The sequence below is a fragment of the Eschrichtius robustus genome, chromosome 3, assembly GCF_028021215.1.
Source record: "Eschrichtius robustus isolate mEscRob2 chromosome 3, mEscRob2.pri, whole genome shotgun sequence".
NCBI classification, from domain to species: domain Eukaryota; kingdom Metazoa; phylum Chordata; class Mammalia; order Artiodactyla; family Eschrichtiidae; genus Eschrichtius; species Eschrichtius robustus.
The window spans coordinates 12584043-12605796 of NC_090826.1; the positions used below are offsets into that span (position 1 = coordinate 12584043).

General features: G+C 59.2%; 2 protein-coding genes across 8 annotated transcripts; one reads left to right on the forward strand and one right to left on the reverse strand.

Moving 5' to 3' along the window:
* Positions 1-410: 410 nt before the first annotated feature.
* HSPB7 (heat shock protein family B (small) member 7) lies at positions 411-4306 on the reverse strand. The gene is made up of 3 exons (XM_068538968.1): positions 4008-4306; positions 3405-3538; positions 411-2222 (listed from the first exon to the last, which is right to left on the reverse strand). The coding sequence occupies exons 1-3, from the start codon at positions 4189-4191 to the stop codon at positions 2043-2045; spliced, it is 498 nt and encodes a 165-aa protein (XP_068395069.1). The 5' UTR covers positions 4192-4306; the 3' UTR covers positions 411-2042.
* A 4358-nt stretch (positions 4307-8664) lies between these two features.
* Positions 8665-21438, forward strand: LOC137761887 (chloride channel protein ClC-Ka). Of its 7 annotated transcripts, none has more exons than XM_068538969.1 (20): positions 8672-8745; positions 9292-9398; positions 10057-10185; positions 10918-11046; positions 12067-12206; positions 12548-12625; positions 12717-12795; positions 13344-13469; positions 13846-13930; positions 14046-14147; positions 14713-14797; positions 15068-15241; positions 15713-15782; positions 15952-16062; positions 16426-16639; positions 17530-17663; positions 19328-19416; positions 19564-19647; positions 20408-20494; positions 20978-21438. In XM_068538969.1, the coding sequence occupies exons 2-20, from the start codon at positions 9299-9301 to the stop codon at positions 21023-21025; spliced, it is 2064 nt and encodes a 687-aa protein (XP_068395070.1). In that variant the 5' UTR covers positions 8672-8745; positions 9292-9298; the 3' UTR covers positions 21026-21438. The 7 variants fall into 7 exon arrangements, with proteins under 7 accessions (XP_068395076.1, XP_068395070.1, XP_068395071.1 ...); XM_068538970.1 differs by having other exon boundaries at positions 19567-19647; XM_068538971.1 differs by having other exon boundaries at positions 16471-16639.
* The last annotated feature ends 316 nt before the right edge of the window (positions 21439-21754 follow it).

Consider the following 21754-nt stretch of genomic DNA (forward strand, 5'->3'; position numbering starts at 1 on the left):
CCGGGCTATGCCCCTGTGGCTGTGTGACTCTAGGCTAGTCACTCGGCCTCTCTGGTCCTCAGAACCCATCTGGTACGAAATAGGCTTCAAGAGCAACCCAGTGCAGCTGGCCCAACTTTGGTGTCCCTGTGCCTGGGACAGTGCCTGGCAGGTAGTAGCAGGGGCTGGCAGTTGGAAGAGAAGGCGATGCAAGGTTTTTCAGAGAAATAATTCCCAGATTATTGCCCTGGTGGACCTGGGAGCCAAAGGAGGAGGCCGAAGGACACCCACATTTCTGTGAGGTCTTGAACTTTGCTTGAGCTACCACCCCTGCCCCCAAATCTCAAGAAAGGTATGTCTGTTCATCCCCAGCCTTCGCACTCTGCTACCTCCAGCCCCATCCCAAGTTTGAGAACTTCAGGCGGGTGATCTCCAGAAGTCCATGATTCTGTTGTTTATTGTGTGTGCAGGGTACAGTGCCAGGACCCTCCTCTGCCCCCACCCCCAGTCATTTCCTAAGGGCCCCAGAATGGCAGGGGTGAGAGGGCACCTTACAGAACACTGACCAAAGAGGTGCAGAGGGCCAAGGCTGGCCTTGCCACTTGCTCCAGGGGCCCCGACTAACTGGGAACCAACCACCCTTACCCATCACCCCTGCTTCTGTATGTGGGAGACTGAGCCAGGGTCACGGGAGGCAGTTGGGGCTCCCCAGAATGAAGGCAGACGGGAGGTCCTTGCCCTGGACTGGGGACTAGGAGGGAACTGGGGTGGGGACTCTTCCTGTGATTAGGACATTCTCTAGCAGGAAACTGTGGGCGCAGGGTGCACAGGCTGAGAGGCAGAATGAGGGGAGCTACCCCCCATTGCACAGAGGGCTGGGAGGGTGGTTTGAGAGCAGCTTCTGACATCATGGGTTCAAATCCAACCATCAGTGGTTAAGCTGGGCGCTCAACTGTTCAGACTGTGTCCCCATTGAGAAGAATGGAGATTGTAAATCTGATTTTAGAACGTTCCGAATTTGGCTTTAACCAGTGGTAATGTATAGTATTTGAAGGACAAAGATAAGTGTGCACGTGTGCACGTGCATGTGTGTATGCCTGTTTGTCTGTGTGTGTGTTTGTGTGTGTGTGTGTGTGTATACATACACCAAGCCTATAGCTTCACGGATTATAGAGGGCAGGATGGGGGAGGCGAATGGCCACAAGGGAAGATTGGCAGGAAGCTGGGGTCCTACCTTGAGGACCCAAAGCCCCATCCGTGCTTCCTCTGTTGGGTAACCTGTCTGCAGTGGAGGCAGCCCCGGGAGCCCAGGTCTCTGGGTGGGAGGGAAAAGGATCAGCCCCACCCCTTGGCCCAGGCTTACCTGGGGGCATGAGCAGGTAACAGACGGTTCACACAGTTTATCACGAACCAGCTGTATTGGAAAAACCCCATCTATATACAGACACAATGTGGCCCTGCGCTGGCACAGCTGGCTGGCTGGGGCACCTTGTGGGCAGACAGCCTGGCAGCTGGTTCGGGGCTTGGAGAGCAGCAGAGGGGAAGCGGACCATCATGGCTGTCTCCTCTGGCCTCCCTGTACCCGGGCAGTTCAGTTTAGCTGGGCACCTCTGCCTGTGATCGCCCTCTGCCTCTCCCGCTCCCCCTGGCCAAGGGGGTCCCAGGTCCCCAGGTCCCCAGTCCCCCTGCCCCTGCCCTGCAGAGACTCCATAGATCAGAATTTGTCTGTCTGTCCTGCAGATTATTTGCCCAGAGATCCTGCCTGTCCCAATCCCCCTTCCCCAAACTGGGTTCTTCGGGATCTCCTGTTCCCCATTCCAATCCCTTTATTCTGGATTAAATGAACAAGGCCACATCTGGAATCTGGGGGCCCTGGCCTGCCCTGGGTAGAGCAGAAGGCCACATTTGGAGGGGATGACCCACCTGGGGCCTGGGGTGGAGGTGTCAGGGCCTGAACCTGGGCTGAGATGTCCCGGAAGCTGTCATGAGGGGGTCAGGAGAGCCACTCTGGCCAGCCAGTGGGGGAGAAGATGGGGGAGTTGGGGGAAGGGAGGGGGAGGCCCTCAGATTTTTATCTCGGTCCGGAAGATCTGCTGGACGTGCTCCGTGTGTGGTTGGCGCCGAGCCCGGATGATGAGGCTGCCGTCCTCCCTCAGGGCCGAGGTCACCGTTGTGGGGTCCACGTCCTCCGGCAGTTGGCACTTGTGAGCAAAGGTGTTCATGACCGTGCCGTCAGCTGCCAGCTGGGGAAGGAGTAATGGGTCAGGGCAGGCTGCCCCCAGCCCTTGTCCTGCTCACGTCAAGCCACAGCCCCTGCTCCCCAGTCTAACCCCAGCTGGACCCCCATGTGCCGAGGGGTTCTGCTCTCAGGTGCAGAGGCCCGGCCTAGGGGCTGGCCAGGGCTGAGCAGGGACAGGTGCCGAGGTGCTTAGAGGAGCTCCAGTGGTCCCGGGGGAGAGGCAAGGGCTTGGTGGGGGAGCTCAGACGGGGAGGAGACTCAGTGGCAGAATCTGGGGCTCCTGAGCAGCAAGGAGATGGCACAGAGCACAGCTGAGCCCTCTTGGATACACGGATACACGGTGTCCACCGTCAGGGCTCGGCCGGCGGCCCCTCCTGCGTGACTCAGCCAGCACATAGTGTCCAGAGGAGCCTGGGGCGGCTGAGTCACTGGTGAGGATGGCAGGGCTGGCACGTGCTGCCCACTGGTCCTGGTGCCCACAGTCCTTGGCTGCCCTGAGAGGCGCCCCTCGGGCATCCAGCCTCCTGTGCTCAGGGGAGAAAGCCAGGCCAAGGGGGATCCAGAGGCAGCCTTGGGCCGACCCTCTTCCCTAAGGAGCAGCAGTGGCTCTGGCCCGCTGGGGTCAGCATCCCTGTTCAGCCAGGGCCACACCCTTCTCCAGGGTGCAGGCCTCCTGGGAGCTGGGACTCAGAGACCCTAGTGACCAAGTGACCCTGAGACCTGTGGGTGGAGGGAGTGTGGGGTTTGGGGTGTGTGTGACCCTGAACTGCAGGGCTTCTGCACAACCTTGGGCCTAATTCAGGGGTCCGGAGGTGAGGGACCAGTGAGCCCCCCACCTATCCAGATGCCCACAGGAAGGGCTATCCTGCCTCAGCCACGATCTCCCTCCTCTCATCTCCCTTCTCACCTCCCCACAACATCCCTTCCCCCGCCCCCCCCCCCATCCCCTGTGGCTTCCTCAGCTGCCCTGGACTCCGGAAGAAAGGATCTGGGAGCCTGGGGCAGAGAGAGGCAGTGACGGGGGTCCCGTGGCCCACCAGCTACAGGAGCGAGGCCTCTAGTTTGTCCTGGGGGTTGGGGGGTACTGGGCAGGGTGCGGGGTCCCGCGATGGGACACGAGAGTGGGGACACGGGGCAGAGGGTACAGGCGTGGGGCCCAGGGTCTGGGGGCGGGGAGTGGGCTCACCTTCTCAGCTCGCACCTCGATGTTGTTGTTGGAGGTGGTGACGATGATGTCTTCAGGTGAGAAGTCGCTCACGTCCACGGCAAACTCATAGGCATCTCCCAGGGTCTTGATGTTGCCCTGCCCCCCGGGATGGGCTGTGGGGAGGGCTTCCGTGAGCAGAGCAGAGGGCAGGCTGGCACTCAGAACCCAGGTTTCCGGCTCCCTCTCCGGAGGGAAGGGGCTGGCCCCGGGCCTGACCTCCCCCTCGGCCGTTCCTCCTCAACCGCCCTGCCACCCGCCCTCTGGCAGCCTACCTTTTCCGCTGGGGGGATGGGGCCTTAACCAGCACAGGTGGGGTGGGTGTGTGTACATGTCTGTAGTGACCCACCCCAGGCCTGGAGTGGGGGTGCGTGTAGCTGACCCCCAGGCCAGAGCTGTTTCTTGAAGGCCTGCCTGTTCTCACGGCCACATCTGTCTCTCTGGCCACATCTGTCCCGGTGGTCACACGCGGCTGCAGCTGTACGGCACCTGTTCCCGGCAGCTCGGCAGCTGCAGCCACGTCGGGTGGTGCCCTGGAGCAGGTGTCCCCTCCCTGTGCACCTCCCCTCCCCACGGAGGACTTGCCTGGGAAGGCCAGGGGCTCCGAGTGGGGCCGCATGAAGCTGCCGAAATCCTCGGAGAACATGCTCAACGCCTTCTCCATGGGTGGCTCCTGGGCTGGAAGGGTGTGGGAGGCCGAGGAGGAGGAGGAGGAGGAAGAATGGAAGCTTCTCTCCGCTCTGAAGGTGGAGGAGGTCCTGTGGCTCATCCACGGGCGGGCGGCCGGGCCCTGGCCGGTGGGCAGGGCAGACAGGAGGGCGCGTGGGCAGCAGGCTCGGAGGGAGCGTGCCGGGCCCCGACTGCCGCCCCTTTATAAGGCCCGACCGCCCCTGGGCGCGGGGCCAGCCCCTTGTCTACCAGCTAAATTTAGTCCTCTCGGTGGCCCAGAGGGGCTGGAAATCTTCTCCAGTGAGACGGCACTGCTGACAGTCCAACACAGGCAGGCCCATGAGGCTGAGCTCACTGCCCGGCATTCCAGGCCGATAACTCCAGCCCCGGAGCCTCCCATGGCAACGAGGTGGGGACCCATGCTGTCCCCTCGCCACTCAGGCCCCTGGGCCAGCCTCAGGACCTTGTGTGTGTTCGGTGTTTCTGTGTCTCCCCCATCAGATTGCAAGCTCCTTGAGGACAGGGTTTTCTCTCTCTCCATCCCCTCTCCCCCAGAGTTCCAGCCCTTGGGGAGAGGGATCTAGGTGTGGGTGATCAGGGCAGAAAGGCCCAATCCCCTGGCTCTGGGGAGAGTGGGAGATGCAAGGTCAGGAGGTCAGGGGTGCGTGGAGGACCCCCACCTGCTGGACCCCTGTGTGAGGCGAGGGGTTCCCTCCCTCAGGGCAGATAATGTTCACAACCATGTCTTAGGAAGGACTGAGACAGCCCCGGAGCGGGGTATAGAATGTGCAGCTGTTCCCCTGCCAGCTCCCACGGGGACCCAGATTTCATACTTACCTCCCTCCCCCCTCCACATCCCAACTCTGGAACATTTTGGGACCCAAGAGGAGAAAGCTGAGGCCAGGCTGGGGCTTGGGCCTGGACTCAGGGGAGGAGAGCAGATAATTTAGTAATGGTCCTTAACAATATAGAAGGTTATGTTCCCAGGAAACGCCTGCTTGACCTCCAGCTCAGAGGAGATGCCGGGGGTGGCAGCAGGCAGGGTCTCAGTCAGAGGTAAAGGAGAGCTCCACGAGACAATCGTTCTAGCTCTGACTTCTGAGGTGCCTGCTGGGCACCGGCTCCTGGCTGTGAGCTCTCCAGCATGGCCTCATTTGATCCCCGCACGGCTCAGGAAGGAGATGGTATTCCCATTTTATAGATAGAGAAACAGAGCCTCACAGAGAGCCTGGGGCTTGCACACGAGCAGGTGGCAGAGCTGGGATTTGAACCCTGTCTTATCTGATCCAAACCCTCCAGGAGGCCGGGGTGACCTGAACATTCGTGTATGGAGACACTCTGGTCCCGAACACCCCTGAGAAGCCCCTCTGCCCATGCACAGATCATGCGGGATCAGGGGGTGAAGCAGGGAAGGCCGTTCTGGGAGGCCGGGGGTCCTCTGCTGCCCAGGTTGCAGTGTGGGGCCTCTGCTCCCCACTCCAAATCCTGCCCTTCCTTCCCAGATCAGCTCCGGTTCCTCCTCCTCCATGGAGCCCTCTCTGATTGCTGCAGCCCACACAGGGGGGCCTGCCCAGATGCCCGCTGTACCAACTGGCTTTGCCCACCCCAGCACCTGAGTGTGACACGGTCTTCCTGGGTCCTCTCTCCCCTATCAGACTGGCAGTTCCCTGGGTTAGGGGTTCGCCTGTCTCCCCGTTAGATTGGGGGCCCTGAAGGTAGGGGCTGTTTCTCTTTTCTCTGGCTCCCACAACACTTCCTCCCTGCGGCGGTTGGCTGGGGGGGGGGTCCATCAATACGGGTAAACCACTGATGCCGGTAGTCTGTGAAGTGGGGTCAGGGTGGTGGCTGGAGCCAAAGGGGTCTGTCTGTCTAGTGGAGATTCCTGCCTGGCTTGTGTCACCCATCCTGGCCGACGGGGTTCCAGTAGGGCTGCCAGGAAGTTACCAGCACTGAGGTGAGATGGAAAGAGAGTGGGGGTGGGGGTGGGGGGGTGGGACCCAGAAGCCTGCCGCCAGCCAGGGAAACAGGAGCCAGTGGCTAAATGCAGACACAAGGTCATGGCACTGAGGGCCTGAGTCACTGCTCCTGGACGTCAGATCTCATTACCCACCCCCGCCCGCCATTCCTCCCCCCTCTTCCCCCCATCCCTGAGGCATCACCCACACATGCACTGGATCCACTGACTTCAATGGCCAGGAGGGACCCTGAAATGTCATCAAGGCCATTCCCCTGTCTCTGTGCATGTCTCTCCTTTCAGATCTTGGGATCAGAAGGAGCTTCAGAGATGATCCAATGCCTTGAATCCCATACCTGCCAGGACATCCCAATCACTTGGAGGGACTTTCAACAAACACAGACTCTTCTCATGTACCCCAAGATTCTGATCTGGGGTCTTGGGAAGGGACCAGGAATAGGCTCCCATCAGGTCCCCACTCAGCCAGCCCACAGGCCAGTGTTCGGAAACCACTCATCACTCAGCAGGTATCTACTGAACACCTGCTATGTGCCGGGCACCGTTGAGGCTCTGGGGGACTCGTGATGAACGAGGCAGAGATAGGGCCCTGCCGCCATGGCTCTCAGGCTCCCCTCATTGGACAGAAGAGGAAACTGAGGCTCCGAGTGGTGAAGGACCCATTAGGGATGGGAGAGCTGCTCTGGCATCAAGCTCTCACCCTTCACTGCTTGATGCAGGAGAGGGAGAAGTTGGGGGCTGGCATGAGGGGGAAATGGCTTTGGGAGAGACTTGCCACCAGCACCATGTCCCTTTGCTTCCCTCTTCCCAGTTTCCTGATGCTCACAGGGCCAGAGGTGAGGGTGTGGACGTGCGGTGCTGGCTGGCTGGCCGATGCCGGCTATGAGTTGGAGCCAGCAGCTACCCGAGACCAGAGACGGGTTTGGGATGTCAACAGGGCGGCCAATTATCCTGTTACTATACACAGGTTGGGGCCGCCGAGGCAACGGTGGGCCCAGGTCCATGCAGAGCAGCAAGCCTCCACCCCACCGCTCACAACACACACATGCTCCTATTTGGGATTAACTTGGCTGACATCTAGGGGCAGAGGGTGGCTCAGGGCCTCAGGATTTTAACAAGTCATTGAAGGGCCATCGTGATTTTCAGAAAGGGGGCTTTGTCTGGAAGAGGGGGGGGGAGTTGTCCCAGATCTCTTGCCCAAATCTTCTAAAAGTGGTATCAGGCACAAATCCTCTGCTTTGTGCCCAAAACCCTTGCCCTGAAGGATTAAGCCACAGGAGCTGGAGGAGCTCTGGGAAGAGGGAGAGCCACAGAATCTAAGTCTGGGTTCAGCCTCTGCTTTGTGACCTTAGATGAATGACTGCACCTCTCTGATCCTCCATTTATTATCTGCAAAATGGTGATGCTGTCCCTGACCCACAAGGGTGCTGGGAGGATGAACTGGGTTCCAGACCTAATGTGCATGTTCCTACATTCCGTTGGGGTGGGACAGGGTCTGTGGCATTTACGTAGAAGCCCCAAGCAGAGCCACTGCCCCTTGGGTGCTGTGGTTTGAGGCAGTCTTCTCAGACTGGAGGGTCTGGACATGAGGATCCAGCCCAAGTTCCTCCCCTCTGCCCAATTCCCTTCCCCCGCTCCAGCTTGTCGGCCCCCTCCCCAGCTCTGAGCAAGGCAGGTCTTCAAGACAGGACCTCGGAGAGGTTTGAAGCCTTTGGAGTCAGGCAAACCTGGATGGAACTTTTGACTTTGTCCCTCAGCCTCTGTGACCCTGGGCAAGCAAGCAGCCTCAATTCTCCGAAACTCCGTTTCTTTATTTAAATATTTATTTATTTATTACTTATTCATTTATTTTGGCTGCGCCGTGTCTTAGTTGTGGCACTCAGAATCTTTGTTGTGGCATGCGGGATCTTTAGTTGCAACATGCGGACTTCTTAGTTGTGGCATGCATGCGGGATCTAGTTCCAGGGATCGAACACTGGCCCCTTGCACTGGGAGTGTGGAGTCTTACCCACTGGACCACCAGGGAAGTTCTGAAACTCCATTTCTTTAAAATGGCCTAATACTGCCCACCTCGCTGGGTTTCTCTGAGCACTCACTGATTTGGAGGAAGGTTGAGCACAGTGCCTGGCATACAGCAAAGATGCAGTAATAATAGCACCCCTTCCCTATGGGTCCTTCTCCTCTTCCTTCTCTGCTCTTTCAAACCCCTCCCATGCCCAGCTCTGAGAACCCAGAGCCCTGACCTTCAGCCCCTGCAGATGACCCCTCACCATCCTGCTGTGTCATGAGCTTCCCCCACCCAGGCCCTGTGTACCCCAGCTGGTATCTGGGTTGGGTGCCACCCGCCTCTGTGTGGCTCTGGTAGGTTGGGGAGCCCCTGCCCCTCGTCCCTCCTGGCTGCTCTGGCCTGCACCACACAGCTGGCCGGGGCAGTTCCAGTTGGTTTGTCAAGGACATTCTTAATGGCCAGGGTAAACCCCGGCGGGGTGGGGCGGGGAGGAAGGGGGGCCAGGATGTTGATTGGTGGAACACACACCTGTCCAGGTGCACCTGAGCTGCAAGCAAAGGAGTCTCTGTCAGAGGAGGGCTGCCTGGGGCCACAGCAGAGCGGACTGACAGAGGTGAGGGGCCGCCGGGTGCAGAGCTGGGGCAGGGACTTGGATGGAACCTGCCAGGACCAGGGTAAGGCAGGGCAGGCAGGGCAGGAGCAGGAGGCTGGGGGGCAGGGAGCCAGCACCTCCTTTTGACCCTCACGGCTTCTCCTTCTGGGCCTGGGGTTTTCCTGACTGGCCTGAGCCGAGGGGGAGGAGGCTCAGGGATGGGCATGGGGAGTCAGAGTGGTCCATGGGGAGCCCACAGTGAGACAGTGACTCCCCTGGGCAAGGAGACTGCTCTGAGCAGTGGAGGCAGACAAGCGTCCAGGGAGGGTAGGAGTGGTGGCCACAGGATGGGGAAGGGGGCTCTGAGCCTGGGGTCCTGCCTTGATCAACCTGCTGCTGGACATGGAGGGGACAGCTAGGAACCACCGCCCTCATCCCAAACATTAACACACACACTCGCACCCTCGGGGCCACCCCTTCAGGAATGAAGGCACACCAGACCCATGTCCCCTCCTGAAAATGCCACCTTTCCCTTCTATCTGGGAAGTAGGTATTGGAAGGGCCCAGTGGCTGGCTAAGGGCGTTACAGCAGCTCACCAAGGGTCCGTCTGCCTGTCCACTCCCTCAGGGACCTGATGGAGGAGCTGGTAGGGCTTCGTGAGGGCTCCTCGGGGAATCCTGTGACACTTCAGGAGCTATGGGGCCCGTGTCCCCGCATCCGCCGAGGCATCCGAGGTGACAGCTAGGTTCCCTTCCGCTCCCTGTTGAAAACCCCTCGGGACATCAGCCTCCCCGGGTCCGCCTCCCCACCCACCTTGGAGCCCAAGAGCTGCCCCCATCCTGGGCGGCAGGGAGGGAAGAGATCTGTCTGCCAGTCTGTGGGTCAGACGTGCTAGATGTCTGCTCTCTGCCTTTTGGGAACGCAGCCCCCAGGCCTGACCACTCTGCCGGGGACCTTGCTAGGGGCCCAGTGGGTGCTCTCTGGCCTGACACCAGGACAGCCCCACCGGTCCTGGGACAGCAGAGCAGTCTCTCTAGACTCTCGTGTCCTCTAAGCTATGGCCCCTGCGGAGATGCTGGAGAAAGTGTAGCTCCCAGCCCTCCCTCCACACCCTACCCCCTCTGTCATTCTTCCATAAGTACCTCAGGAAGGGGCAGGGGTGGGGAGGGCGGATGGGTCAAAGGCCCCCTCCTGGCGGGGCCAATAGGCCTGGCGCCCACCGTGCTGCCACCTTCACTTGCACAAATCCTGCTGTCTCTCACGTGAGGGAGAGCCCCCTCCCAGCTTCCCTGGATTCGACCACCTGGCCCCAGCCCCACACAGCCCCTGCCCCCCGCCCCCGCCCCGTGCCCTCACTGGGCCCTGGGCTACGACCCGATGCCCCTGCCCCAGGTGGCCTCGAGTGGTTGAAGCAGAAGCTGTTCCGCATGGGTGAGGACTGGTACTTCCTGATGACCCTTGGGGTGCTCATGGCCCTGATCAGCTACACCATGAGCTTCACTGTCGGGCGTGTGGTCCGAGGTAACCCCTCCCCGGCATGCACGCCTGCTCTGGACCCGGGGCTTTCGAGCACGCTTTCGGGATGCCAGATGGGCCGCCAGGTGCAGCGGGGGTGGGGAGGAGGCCTGGGTCTGGTCCTGGCTTTGCTCTTGACTTGCTGGGTGACCCTGGGCAGGCTCCTGCCCCTCTCTGGGCCTCAGTCTCCTCATCTGCACAATGAGTGAAAGACCAAATATTCCTTCTTCCTCTGAGCTCTATGCCCACCGCTTCCTGCCGCCCCTGCTCCTTCTTCTCCTTCCTTGCTCTCAGCTCAGTAACTGTGGGGGAGAACATTTGTCTAGACCACCAGGCATAGAACATTCTCTCCCCATGCTTCGGCAGGCTCTCTCCACCCTGAGGTCTCCCTGGAAGAGGGGGCACGGGGCAGGAAGTGTCTAACACACCTTCTCTGGGAGACTTGCTCAGGTGGCATTACAAGGACCTGCCATGCACCAGACCTCATCTGAGAGCCCATTTGACAGATGGGGAAACAGAGGCTCAGAGATGTTGAATGGCTTGCAAAAGGTCACTCAGCTAGGGAGTGGCAACACTGGGATATGATCCAGGGTCCTACTCTTGCCTCCTCTTGGGGGTCTGCCACTTACTGGGTGGCCCTGGGCCACCCCTCTCTGAGCCTCCATTTCCTGGCCAGCAAGTGGGCGCCTGAGGGCTGCAGAGCCTGTGGATGGCTCCCTGACTCCCTGCTGTCCCCAGCACACAAGTGGCTGTACCGGGAGATTGGGGACAGCCACCTACTCCGGTATCTCTCCTGGACTGTGTACCCTGTGGCCCTGGTCTCCTTCTCCTCAGGCTTTTCCCAGAGCATCACGCCCTTCTCGGGAGGTAAGCCCATCACCACGCCATTCACCTGTTTGCCTTGCCCCGCAGTGCCCACTGCCCAAAGCCTTTTCCTGTCCCTCGGGGCTCCTGATGGGGGGAGGCAGGAAACAGTAACCCCACTTCACAGCCAGAGAAGCCAGGCTCCGAAGAGTTGTGTAAGTTGCCTGAAGTCACACAGTGAGAAGGACAGATCTTTTTTTTTAATATAAATTTATTTATTTATTTATTTATTTATTTATTTATTTATGGCTGTGTTGGGTCTTCGTTGCTGCGCGCGGGCTTTCTCTAGTTGCAGTGAGCGGGGGCTACTCTTCGTTGCGGTGCGCAGTCTTCTCATTGTCGTGGCTTCTCTTGTTGCGGAGCACGGGCTCTAGGCACGGAGGCTTCAGTAGTTGTGTCATGTGGGCTCAGTAGTTGTGGCTCGCGGGTTCTAGAGCGCAGGCTCAGTAGTTGTGGCGCACGGGCTTAGTTGCTCTGTGGCATGTGGGATCTTCCCAGGCCAGGGCTCGAACCCGTGTCCCTTGTGTTGGCAGGCGGATTCTTAACCACTGCGCCACCAGGGAAGCCCCAGAAGGACAGATCTTGCTTGACTCGGGTCACTGCTGGCTCTGCTCCCTTTCTGAGGGCTCCTCTGGGCCGGCACCATGGTTCCCCAGCGAGGGGCTCACGGAGGGGCGCATCTCTTCTAGGCCTCTCAGCTCTGCTTTCAGCTCCAGGCCAGCAGCACAGGGGAGCTGCAGGGATGCATCTGGGTGGCCTGAGATTCTCTCCTAGGTTCCCCCCCATCCTGCAATAGCTGACTGGCAGGACCAGCTGGAAGAACGTAGGCAATTCACATCCCCTCTCTGACCCTCCGCTTCCTCATCTGCAAAATGAATTTAGGAGTCCTAACTCACAGGGTTTAGGAGACCTGACAAGATCATGATGTGAAACCCTGTGCAGGGTAAAGTGATAAGGGTTTATCTAGAGATTGTCCCTCCTCTTACTTCCCACCCCCACCCCGTCCATCCATCCCCTGCCAAGGTTCTGGAATTCCGGAGCTGAAGACCATTCTGTCGGGCGTGGTCTTGGAGGACTACCTGGATATCAAGAACTTCGGGGCCAAGGTGGTGGGCCTCACCTGCACCCTGGCCACGGGCAGCACCATCTTCCTGGGCAAAGTGGTATGGAAGGGCATGAGAGCACCCCACCCCGTCCCACCCTGCCCTCCTGCCCCCTCTGCCTTTTCTCCATCCCCACCGAAGCTAGGTCAGGGGGAACTCAGGCCAGGGCCTGCCTTCGCGGGGCTCAGTCTTGGGGAGGAGACAGGCCAGGTCCCCAGAGTGTGACAAAGGAACTGGGGAGATGGAGGCATAGGGAGTGGGTGGGGCAGCCGAGCTGTCTCTGGATGAGGCTCCCTCTACCCCTCAACCCTGGGCCCGGAGGGGGAGGAAGGGGAGGAGCAAGGGCCCGGCTCCCCCCAAGGGGCGGACCCTGTGCCCTGTGCGCACACCTCCCCTGGCAGGGCCCCTTCGTGCACCTGTCTGTGATGATCGCTGCCTACCTGGGCCGCATGCGCACCAAGGCCATTGGGGAGTCTGAGGTAAGGGGCTCATGGGCCCCCCCGCTTGGAGGAATGAGACGGAGGGGAGGGCGGGGGCTGACTCTCAGCCCGGGACTCCGGATCCCCCCAGAACAAGAGAAAGCAGAACGAAATGCTGGTGGCGGCAGCGGCGGTGGGCGTGGCCACAGTGTTCGCAGCGCCCTTCAGCGGTGAGGCCCTCCCTCACGGCCCTCCCCCTGCACCCCGGGCTTCCACCCCCCCATCCCCCGTCCCTCCCCTGGCAGACTGACCAGCTCGCTCCCCCGCCCAGCGGAGGAACCTGCAGGGAGGATGACGGCTAATCCGGTCTTGGTTGTTACTTCAGTCTTACCGGGAGGGCAGAGCCGCCCCAGGGTGGAGGTGGGGGTGGGCGTCGAGATGCTTCACGGTCACATTAGACAGACTTGGGTTGGAAACTCAGCTCCCCTTGCGTGACCCTGGGCCGGTGAGTTCAGCTCTCAGCCTCATTTCCTCATCTGTAAAATGGGGATTGTAATCGTCCCCACCCCAAAGGCTGTTGTAAGGTTTGAGATGGCCGAGAGGAGCGCCTACAAGCCTGTTCCCTGGGCAGGGGGCTCTCGCCCTGCCCTCCCCTCCCCTCAGCTCAGGACCAAAGAGAAGGGGTGGCCCTGTCCGGGCTGTGGGAGAGCAGGACGGGAGTGGTCAGGGAGCTGGGATGGGCGTGGTGGTGTCTGTCTAAGCTCAGTGGCGCCCCCAGGCGTCCTGTTCAGCATCGAGGTCATGTCCTCCCACTTCTCGGTCTGGGATTACTGGAGGGGCTTCTTCGCTGCCACCTGTGGGGCCTTCATGTTCCGCCTCCTGGCTGTCTTCAACAGCGAGCAGGGTGAGCCCCGCCCTAGACCCTGCCCCCTGCCCCGCCTTCCCTCCCTCCTCCCTCCTCCCCTCCCTTCTCCCCTCTCTCTTCCCTTTTCCTCCTCCTCCCTTTCCTCTCCCTCCTCTCTCTTTTCTCCTCTCTCTTCTCTTCTTCCTCTCCACTCCCCTCCTTCTAGAAGTGTGGAAACGAATTGACCTGTACTGAGCATGAAGGATGGGAGCCCCGAGGGTAGAAGAGGATGAAGCTGGCCGGGGAGGCAGGGCCAGGGAAAGGGTATTTGGGGGCAGGACGTGGCAGCACCTCCGCTCCTGCCTGTTCATTCTGAGCCTTCGGTTTGGCTGGGGTAGGAGTGTGGTCCCTGATCCCCACTCCCCTCCTTCCCCAGAGACCATCACCTCCCTCTACAAGACCAGTTTCCGGGTAGATGTCCCCTTTGACCTGCCAGAGATCTTCTTTTTTGTGGCGCTGGGGTGAGTGGATGCCTCTGGCCCCTCAAGAGCCCAGCTGGGGGCCTCCCCCAGCCTGAACTGCTGCCCTTGGTTCTGGCGAGGGGCTCTGGACTCCCCTCCCCTCCTCTCCCTGCAGGGCCATCTGTGGCATCCTGAGCTGTGCTTACCTCTTCTGTCAGCGAACGTTCCTCGGCTTTGTCAAGACCAATCGGGTCCTCTCCAAACTGCTGGCCACCAGGTGGGCTCTGAATGGGGGCCAGGGACCCCTCAGGGTGATGCCCCTAGACTCTCCTGAGCCTTATATAGAGATCCCCACCCCCTCACTAACACCCCTGTCCAGGTCCGCATAGTAACTGCTCCCCCACTTACTAGGTTACCAACCCCGATACCCCAATATTTGAGCCCTCCCTCCCTCACTAACCCCCCTCCCCCTCACTGAACCCCTACTTCCCCGTGGAGCCCCAGGCCCCTTACTGAGCCCCCTCTCCTTCCCAACCTTGTCTGCCCCTGGCATTGGCATTTCAGAATCAGCCCTCCTCCACCTTGGCCGGTCCTGCCCTGGTCCCACCTGCCTGGCAGGCAGCCTGCCTCTGTCCCAAGCTCTCCTATGAGCCCCAACCCCTGCTTACCCAAGCGGTGTGGGGCTGACCCCCACAGGTCCCCTGCTCCTGTGCCTCTTCCTCCCGTTCCTGCCTCAGCGTCAGCCCCCAGGGTGGCGGGGCCGCTCCGTGGGGTGGGGGGAGGGGAAGAGGACGGCTGGCACTGGAGCTGGCGCTGTACCGCCCCACCCCCCTGCCCCACAGCAAGCCTCTGTATTCGGCTCTGGCGGCCTTGGTTCTCGCCTCCATCACCTATCCCCCTGGCGTGGGCCGCTTCATGGCTTCTCGGGTAAGGGGTGCTGAGCCGGGGTGGCCAGAGGGGGGAATGCCCAGTCGTTGTCCGACTGGTGCCCATCATCTCCCTTAATCCCCACAACGCCTATAAGGGGATGGCTGTGCAGCTCCAGGAGGGCCAGAGCCCTTCCCAAGGTCTCCCCCCAACAGGAAGTGGCAGAGGAGGATTCGAGGCAGGGTCAGGCAGTTGGTGGGGGGGGTGGTGGTGGTGGCAGGGACTGCCGCCCGGCCCTCACGCAGAACTCCGAGCTGCCCCCCTCTCCAGCTGTCCATGAGGGAGCATCTGGACTCGCTGTTCGACAATAACTCGTGGGCGCTGATGACCCGGAACTCGTCCCCACCCTGGCCCTCGGAGCCCGACCCACAGAACCTATGGTTCGAATGGTACCACCCGCGGTTCACCATCTTTGGGACCCTCGCCTTCTTCCTGGTTATGAAGGTGGGCTCCCGGGGCCCCCAGGGATGTGCACAGAGCTGAGGCCAGCCTTGGGTGGGATGGGGTACCTCCCCGTAGCATGTACGTAGCGCAGGGCCAAGGTCTTCACGCAGACTCCCTGACCTGACCTCTGCCCGCTGTGTGGTCCTGGGCAAGTTGCTTCAGCTCTCTGAGCCTCAGTTTCCTCATCTTTAAAATGGGCTAGTTACTGTGCTCACATCAAGGAAGGTTGAGAGGGAAGAAAGGAGAGTCTCTGGCACAGTGCCAGGCACACAGTAGGCACTTTGCCAGGGTAGGGATCCTTCCCCTGGGCACACCTTCCCTCACACCAGATACTAGCGATGGGCGTGTGCCTGGGCACCCTCCTTCTCTCTGGGAAGCCCCCCTGTCCCCTGTCCCCTGTCTTGTCCTTCCCTTGCCTACTCTTGTCCAGCTGCCTCTAACCTCTGCCCCCTCGGTTCCCACCACCCACAGTTCTGGATGATAATTCTGGCCACCACAATCCCCATGCCCTCTGGGTACTTCATGCCCATATTTATCTTCGGTAAGTCTGGGGTGTTGAGGGCCTGAGAGACTCAGGGTTATCGGGACAGGGTCATGGCTCCTGGTCCACCCACCTCCCCAGGATGGTACTGAGGTTGATCCCCAGGGATGGAGGGCTGTGGGGACCGAGTCAGCCTGGCTCCCTGTCCTCACCCTAAATCTGTGACCAGGAGCTGCCATCGGGCGCCTCATAGGGGAGGCCCTCTCTGTTGCCTTCCCAGAGGGCATCGTGGCTGGAGGGGTCACCAACCCCATCATGCCTGGGGGGTATGCCCTGGCAGGTGAGTAAACCGGGTTCCCACTGGATGGGCAAACATCGTGGGTCTGGGCTGGACCCGGAGAATCAGCCAGTAGTTCTGCAGGGCATGGGGAGGTCATTAGCCTCCCAATGAGCCCCACCCTTCCCTGAGCCCCTCCCCTTAGCCTCCATTACTTTTTCTAGCTCCTGTCTTGTCTCTGATGCCCCCTCTTCCCTACTGCTCCTTCCCTCACCAAGCCCAGGCATAGGGCACTTCCAACAGTGGCCAGTGTGTGGCCTCTGGACAATTCCCACCCCAGCCCATGGCCATAGTCACAGCAGCCTTGCCCTTTGCATGAAGCTGTCCCCTGGCCTGAGCCCCGCTCCCTGGCTCTGCCCCCTGCAGGGGCTGCGGCTTTCTCAGGGGCTGTGACCCACACCATCTCCACAGCATTGCTGGCCTTCGAGCTGACTGGCCAGATCGTGCACGCACTACCTGTGCTGATGGCGGTGCTGGCGGCCAACGCCATCGCCCAGAGTTTCCAGCCCTCCTTCTATGACGGCACCATCATTGTCAAGAAACTGCCATACCTTCCGTGGATCCGGTGCCGAAAAATTAGGTGAGCGGTGTCTGCTCAGGCTGGCTGACTGAGGTGATGGTGTCAGGGTGGGCTGACCTTGGACATGGGTGAGTGTGGGAGGGGCCGACACATGGCTGCTCCCTAGTCTCCATTCTCTCCAGCTCCCTGTGTGACCTTGGGGGAGTCCTTGGCCTCAGTGTCTTACTGGTCATCAGTTGGTCTCCACAACAGGAGGACAGATATCGCCCATTTGTCAGAAAGTGGGGCTCAGAGAGGTGCCATGTCTTGTTCCAGGTCACACAGAGAGTCAGCACCAGCTCTGGGAGGTCCCACCCCTCCCCCTGCTCCTGCTCTGCTGTCCTCACTGGGGCGTTGGGAGCTGGAGGTGGGACTGGAATACTGCAGTGGAAGTGAGCTTTGAGGTCCTTACTCAACTAGACAGGGCCGAGCAGCCTCTGTCCCCAGAGAAGGAGGACTAAGAGGCTCTGAGAGTCCTGGGTCCAAGGCCCAGCTCCAAACATGTGCAAGTTGCCCCCTTCTCCAGACTCAGTTTCCCCATCTGTTAAATGGGGGTGGTTACTCCAGTGATTTTCAAACTTTAAAGCTCTTTTTTCCCTTTATGCCATAAAACTTTTCTTCAAATGAAATTCTCCAGGGATGGCTTCTGAATGAAACAGATCAAAGTAGAGCTGGTCTTGGGGAAGATAGGGGTCCAGAGGGCTGAGAATCCAGAGCCAGGCCATAGGCCAGCTGGTCCCCAGGTTCCTCCCTCCCCACCTTGTGGTGCTAGGAGCTGTTCATCCCAGGAATCTCTTAGACCCTGCCCATGCTGGAGAACCAGCAAAACTCCTCCCGGGTCCCCCCAACTTGTCCAGGGGTCTGGATAACCCCCCACCCCAGGACCTGATGGGAGCATCCCTCTGCCCCAGCTCTCACCATGTAATTGTGGAGCACTTCATGAATCGTACCATCACCACGCTGGCCAAGGACACACCGCAGGAGGAGGTGGTCAAGGTCGTGACCGCCACAGACACTGCCGAGTACCCCCTGGTGGAGAGCACAGGTGCCCGACAGGAAGGGGGAGCATGAATGGGGAGGGGGCATTCCCTCTACCTTCCTCTTGGACCTGGGAGGGTCAGGCCCAGAAATGGGTAAGCAGGGCATTGTACCTATCAGGCACCTGGATCCAAAACCAGGCTCTGCAACTGTGTGACCTTGGGCAAGTCACTTCACCTCTCTGAGCCTCAGTTTCCTCATTGGTAAAATGGAGGTAATAGCCATCCTACTTGGGGAGCAGGGGTAGGATGATGGGAACACTACTAGGGCCTCCCAGAAGGCTCCATCCCTCAGTCTCCCCTTCAGGCATTCCCCAACTGAGTCACCTCCCTCAACCCTGTTGCCATGAGAAAGACATCCTTTTAGAGAAAAATGAGTGGGGGCCCTTGTTAAAAGACACATAAGCTGAATCTTTGGAGAGGACCTAGCTAGAGCATCATTTCCCTCTAGGACAAGTACAGTATGAGTGGGAAAGATAAGCTGGGGGGTAGGGAGGGGACAGCCATGCCCCACTCAGGGCCACTGTCAGCCCATATGTCCCCTTTGTGCAAATGAAACAAAATGCACACTTGGCAAGCATAGCACGGCTGGATTTTGATCCCCACTTGTCCTTTGGGCAGGTATCTTGTGCAGTGAGCAACCCGTACAACAGTATGGGTCATCCCCATACCTACCCCAAGAGGCATAAAGCGATTTATGAGCAGCAGAACTGTAGATAAATCCCTTAAGCTCTATGAACTGCAGTTGCCACATCTGGAAAATAGGGAGGACAGAGTTGTCAGAGGTTCTCATCCCAAAGGCCAGGCCCTTCTCCGCACCCAAATTGGGACACTTATAACATTATCCCATAGAACACGCCAAATATCACATTTGAAAATATCTGCACATGGATGACCCCTCAAGAAGCTTCACCCCCCCCCCCCACCCCGGCCCCGCTAGAACAAGACAAACCCCACTTCTACCCTTAGAGCCACAGGAAGCAAAGAGTTCCCAACCAGCACAGGCCCAGCCTGTGGGACCCTGCTGCTCATCCAAGAAATAGCTTTAATTGTTTTTGTTTTTAAACAGGGAGCATTTGTATGTCCAGTTGTAAAGTTTTTATTTTACTGGACAAAAAGCAAAAATATCAGGCTGTCCCTCAAAACTAAATACCTGCAGACTCCAGTGATACCCTGGAGTGAGGCCTGCCAAGCCTCCAGCACACAGGAGGACCTCGGAACACGGTGGCCTTCCGGGTTCATGCCTTCACTGGGCTGAGCCAGTGAAACTTCCCATGGGAAATGAGGGACAAAGCCCAGCCCTGACGCACAGACATTTTCATGCAGGTGTCCCAGACCTGCTCCTGCCTTGAGGCCCTGCCAGGTGGGGCATCTTGGGGTGGGCAGGTTACCTCCCGGCCCCCTGGCAGCCTTACCTGGCCACCCTCAGCTACCACTCCTCCACGTCAGAAGCTGAGTGACCTTGGGCAAGATAACTAACCTCTCTGTGCCTCTGAGCCTCGGTTTCCTCTTCCGTAAAATGGGTGATAATAGTTCCTGACCCATAGGTGCTGTACGTTCCCAAGAGTCATGAGAACACCCAGCACAGTTCTTGGCACATCGTAGCTGTCCAGTAAACGTAAGTTCCTTTTTCATAATGTGGCTTTTTTCCTCTCCCTCTCCACTTGTCCAGAGTCTCAGATACTGGTGGGCACCGTGCAAAGGGCACACCTGGTGCAGGCCCTCCAGGCTGAGCCATCCTCCTGGGTTCCAGGACACCAGGTGAGTGCTCATATGAGGTGTCAGTAGAAGATGGGGAGTCAGCAGGGTTGTGAGGGGAGTGGCTAGCTGATAGCCTGTGGTTTGAGAGGGGCTGCCTGGGGAAGGGGGAGCTGTCCCAGGCCCCCATAACCCTTCCCCCATCCCCAGCAGTGTCTGCAGGACATCTTGGCTGGGGGCTGCCCCGTGGAGCCAGTGACCCTGAAGCTGTCCCCGGAGACCTCCCTGCACCAGGTAATGGGGAATATTTGGGCTGTGGGCAGACAGGGGCCCTGGGATAGAGGGGAAGAGCCTGAGAGGGAAACTTGGCTCCAGCTTCCTGGACATGCTCTGTGGCTCTCTGTTCCTCCTGTGCCTGCTTCCTCACCTGTGGAATGGGCATGCAGTTCCCGCCCTCTCTATCTCTCAGTTCCAGGGCTGTTGGGATGATGCAGAGACTAGGGAAGAGGGAGAGCTTGGGAAACAGAAGATTCTGGATGGAGAGAAACAGTGGTTAAAAATATGTCTTTTCATCAAGGCACACATGGGTTTCAACTTCAGGTCCACCACATTCTGCCTGTGTGATCTTGGGCAAAGTACTTAATCACTCTGAATGCTGATCCTCTCCCCCCTGCAAGCGCAGAGCCTGGCACATGGGTCATGGAGGGACAGAAGCAGGTTGGGGACCTAAGGGTGTCCCCAATCCCTCTGTGCCAGTGGATGATGCCAGATGATGCTGAAAAACGGGTCCTTTCCCCTAGTCCCTTGTGTGGACTCTGGGGACCCCTGGTGGTCACATTGGACATTGCAGGCCCAGGTCTTGGTCTCCCACCCACCATCACAGCTGTCCAGCCCTCCCAGGCTCAGAAACAAGGTCAGGTGGGCACCACTGGGACAGAGCCTGGCCCGGGCCTTCACCTCTGCTCAAAGCTGCCAAGCTAGGAAGAAACTGAAGCCAGAGGGTTGGGGTGGGTGTCGCCTATCCTCCAGTGTTTCCTAACCGCCCCCCCTGCAGGCACACAACCTCTTCGAGCTGTTGAAACTTCAGTCCCTCTTCGTGACGTCTCATGGCAGAGCTGTGGGCTTCGTGTCTTGGGTGGAGGTACCACGGTCCCGAGGGTGGAGCAAAGGGGAGGAGCCATGCTTGAACAGGCTGGGGAGGTGGAGGGCACCAAAATTCTGCCATCAAATTTGGAGGGGCCTTGGGGCTTCCCTGGTGGTCCCGTGGTTAAGATTCTGCTCTTCCACTACAGGGGGCGTGGGTTTGATCCCTGGTCGGGGAACTAAGATCCCACATGCCGCACAGCATGGCCAAAAAAAAAAAAAAAAAATTTGGAGGGGCCTCATGGGATTCTGATGAGCCTCACTTCCTGGCCCAGAGTAGCCAGACACTTGGTCCAGCTACCTCTACCTTATTTTGTGGCCAGCCCTGCCATTCTCTGGGCCTCAATGATCTGATCTATGCAAGAGGGAGGCACTGGCTCTAAAGTTCACTCCATAATCAACCCTTAGGGGAGTCAAACTATACTGGCGCCCCCCACTTGCAATCTCCTCTACATCCTCCCCACTCTGTTCTCTGTTCTAGTTGAAGAAAGCAATTTCCAACCTGACAAACCCTCCGGCCCCAAAGTGAGCCAGCCTGGCAAGATGAAACAGGGCCCCCCAGCTGCCCTGGTGAAGGAGATGGGGCAGAGACCCTGCCTCTCCCCCCTCCGCATCATAACACACCCCTCCCCTCCAGCGCAGCTCAACTCCTTGGCGAAGTAGGCAGCTAAGCTAGCACTGAAGAGACCCCATAGTCACCACGTCCCATTCTCTATGAAACAAGTGCTACCTGCCTTGAAGGACAAATCCCCCTCTGGACAGAACTCAGAATGCAAGACAGCAGAAAACCAGCATATGGTGGGTGCTCCATGAAAGAATCAAATTCACGAATGAAGACACTGGTATATTCTATCGCCAAGGGCACGCAGAGATGCCCTCTGAGGGTTGTATGACTCCCAACCAGAGGCTCCTAAGAAAGAATAAAGCTGAGTGCCAGAGCCATCTGTCCCTCATCTCAGCAACCAGGGCGTTATCTTGCCTCCTTAGCAAGGCCACATTCGCCGGCCCTGAGTGAGCTCTTGGGGGCCCCCTGGTGGTCATGTGGGCATTGCAGGCCTGGGCCCTGGTTTCCCACGCCTCCTCACGTCTCCCTTCCTGGCAGGGAGTTATGAAAGCAGGTTCCCACCAGGTCTTACGATGCTTGTCCTCATGTGTAAGCACGACCCTGTGGCCCAGTTTCCCTCACTCCAGCAGCCTCAGCCTCCTCCTTGGCTGAGCCAGGGTTGACAAAGCGGGGTCCCCACGTGTGGTTCCTTGG

Excerpts from the sequence above, each read along its gene's own strand:
- LOC137761887 (XM_068538969.1), top strand. The coding sequence starts at position 9,299 with ATGGAGGAGCTGGTAGGGCTTCGTGAGGGCTCCTCGGGGAATCCTGTG. Across the intron at positions 11,047-12,066 it reads CATCACGCCCTTCTCGGGAG|GTTCTGGAATTCCGGAGCTG; the intron begins GTAAGCCCATCA and ends TCCCCTGCCAAG. Across the intron at positions 19,648-20,407 it reads CGGAGACCTCCCTGCACCAG|GCACACAACCTCTTCGAGCT; the intron begins GTAATGGGGAAT and ends CCCCCCCTGCAG.
- HSPB7 (XM_068538968.1), bottom strand. The coding sequence starts at position 4,191 with ATGAGCCACAGGACCTCCTCCACCTTCAGAGCGGAGAGAAGCTTCCAT. Across the intron at positions 3,539-4,007 it reads GGAGCCCCTGGCCTTCCCAG|CCCATCCCGGGGGGCAGGGC; the intron begins GCAAGTCCTCCG and ends CCCTCCCCACAG. Across the intron at positions 2,223-3,404 it reads TCGAGGTGCGAGCTGAGAAG|CTGGCAGCTGACGGCACGGT; the intron begins GTGAGCCCACTC and ends CTCCTTCCCCAG.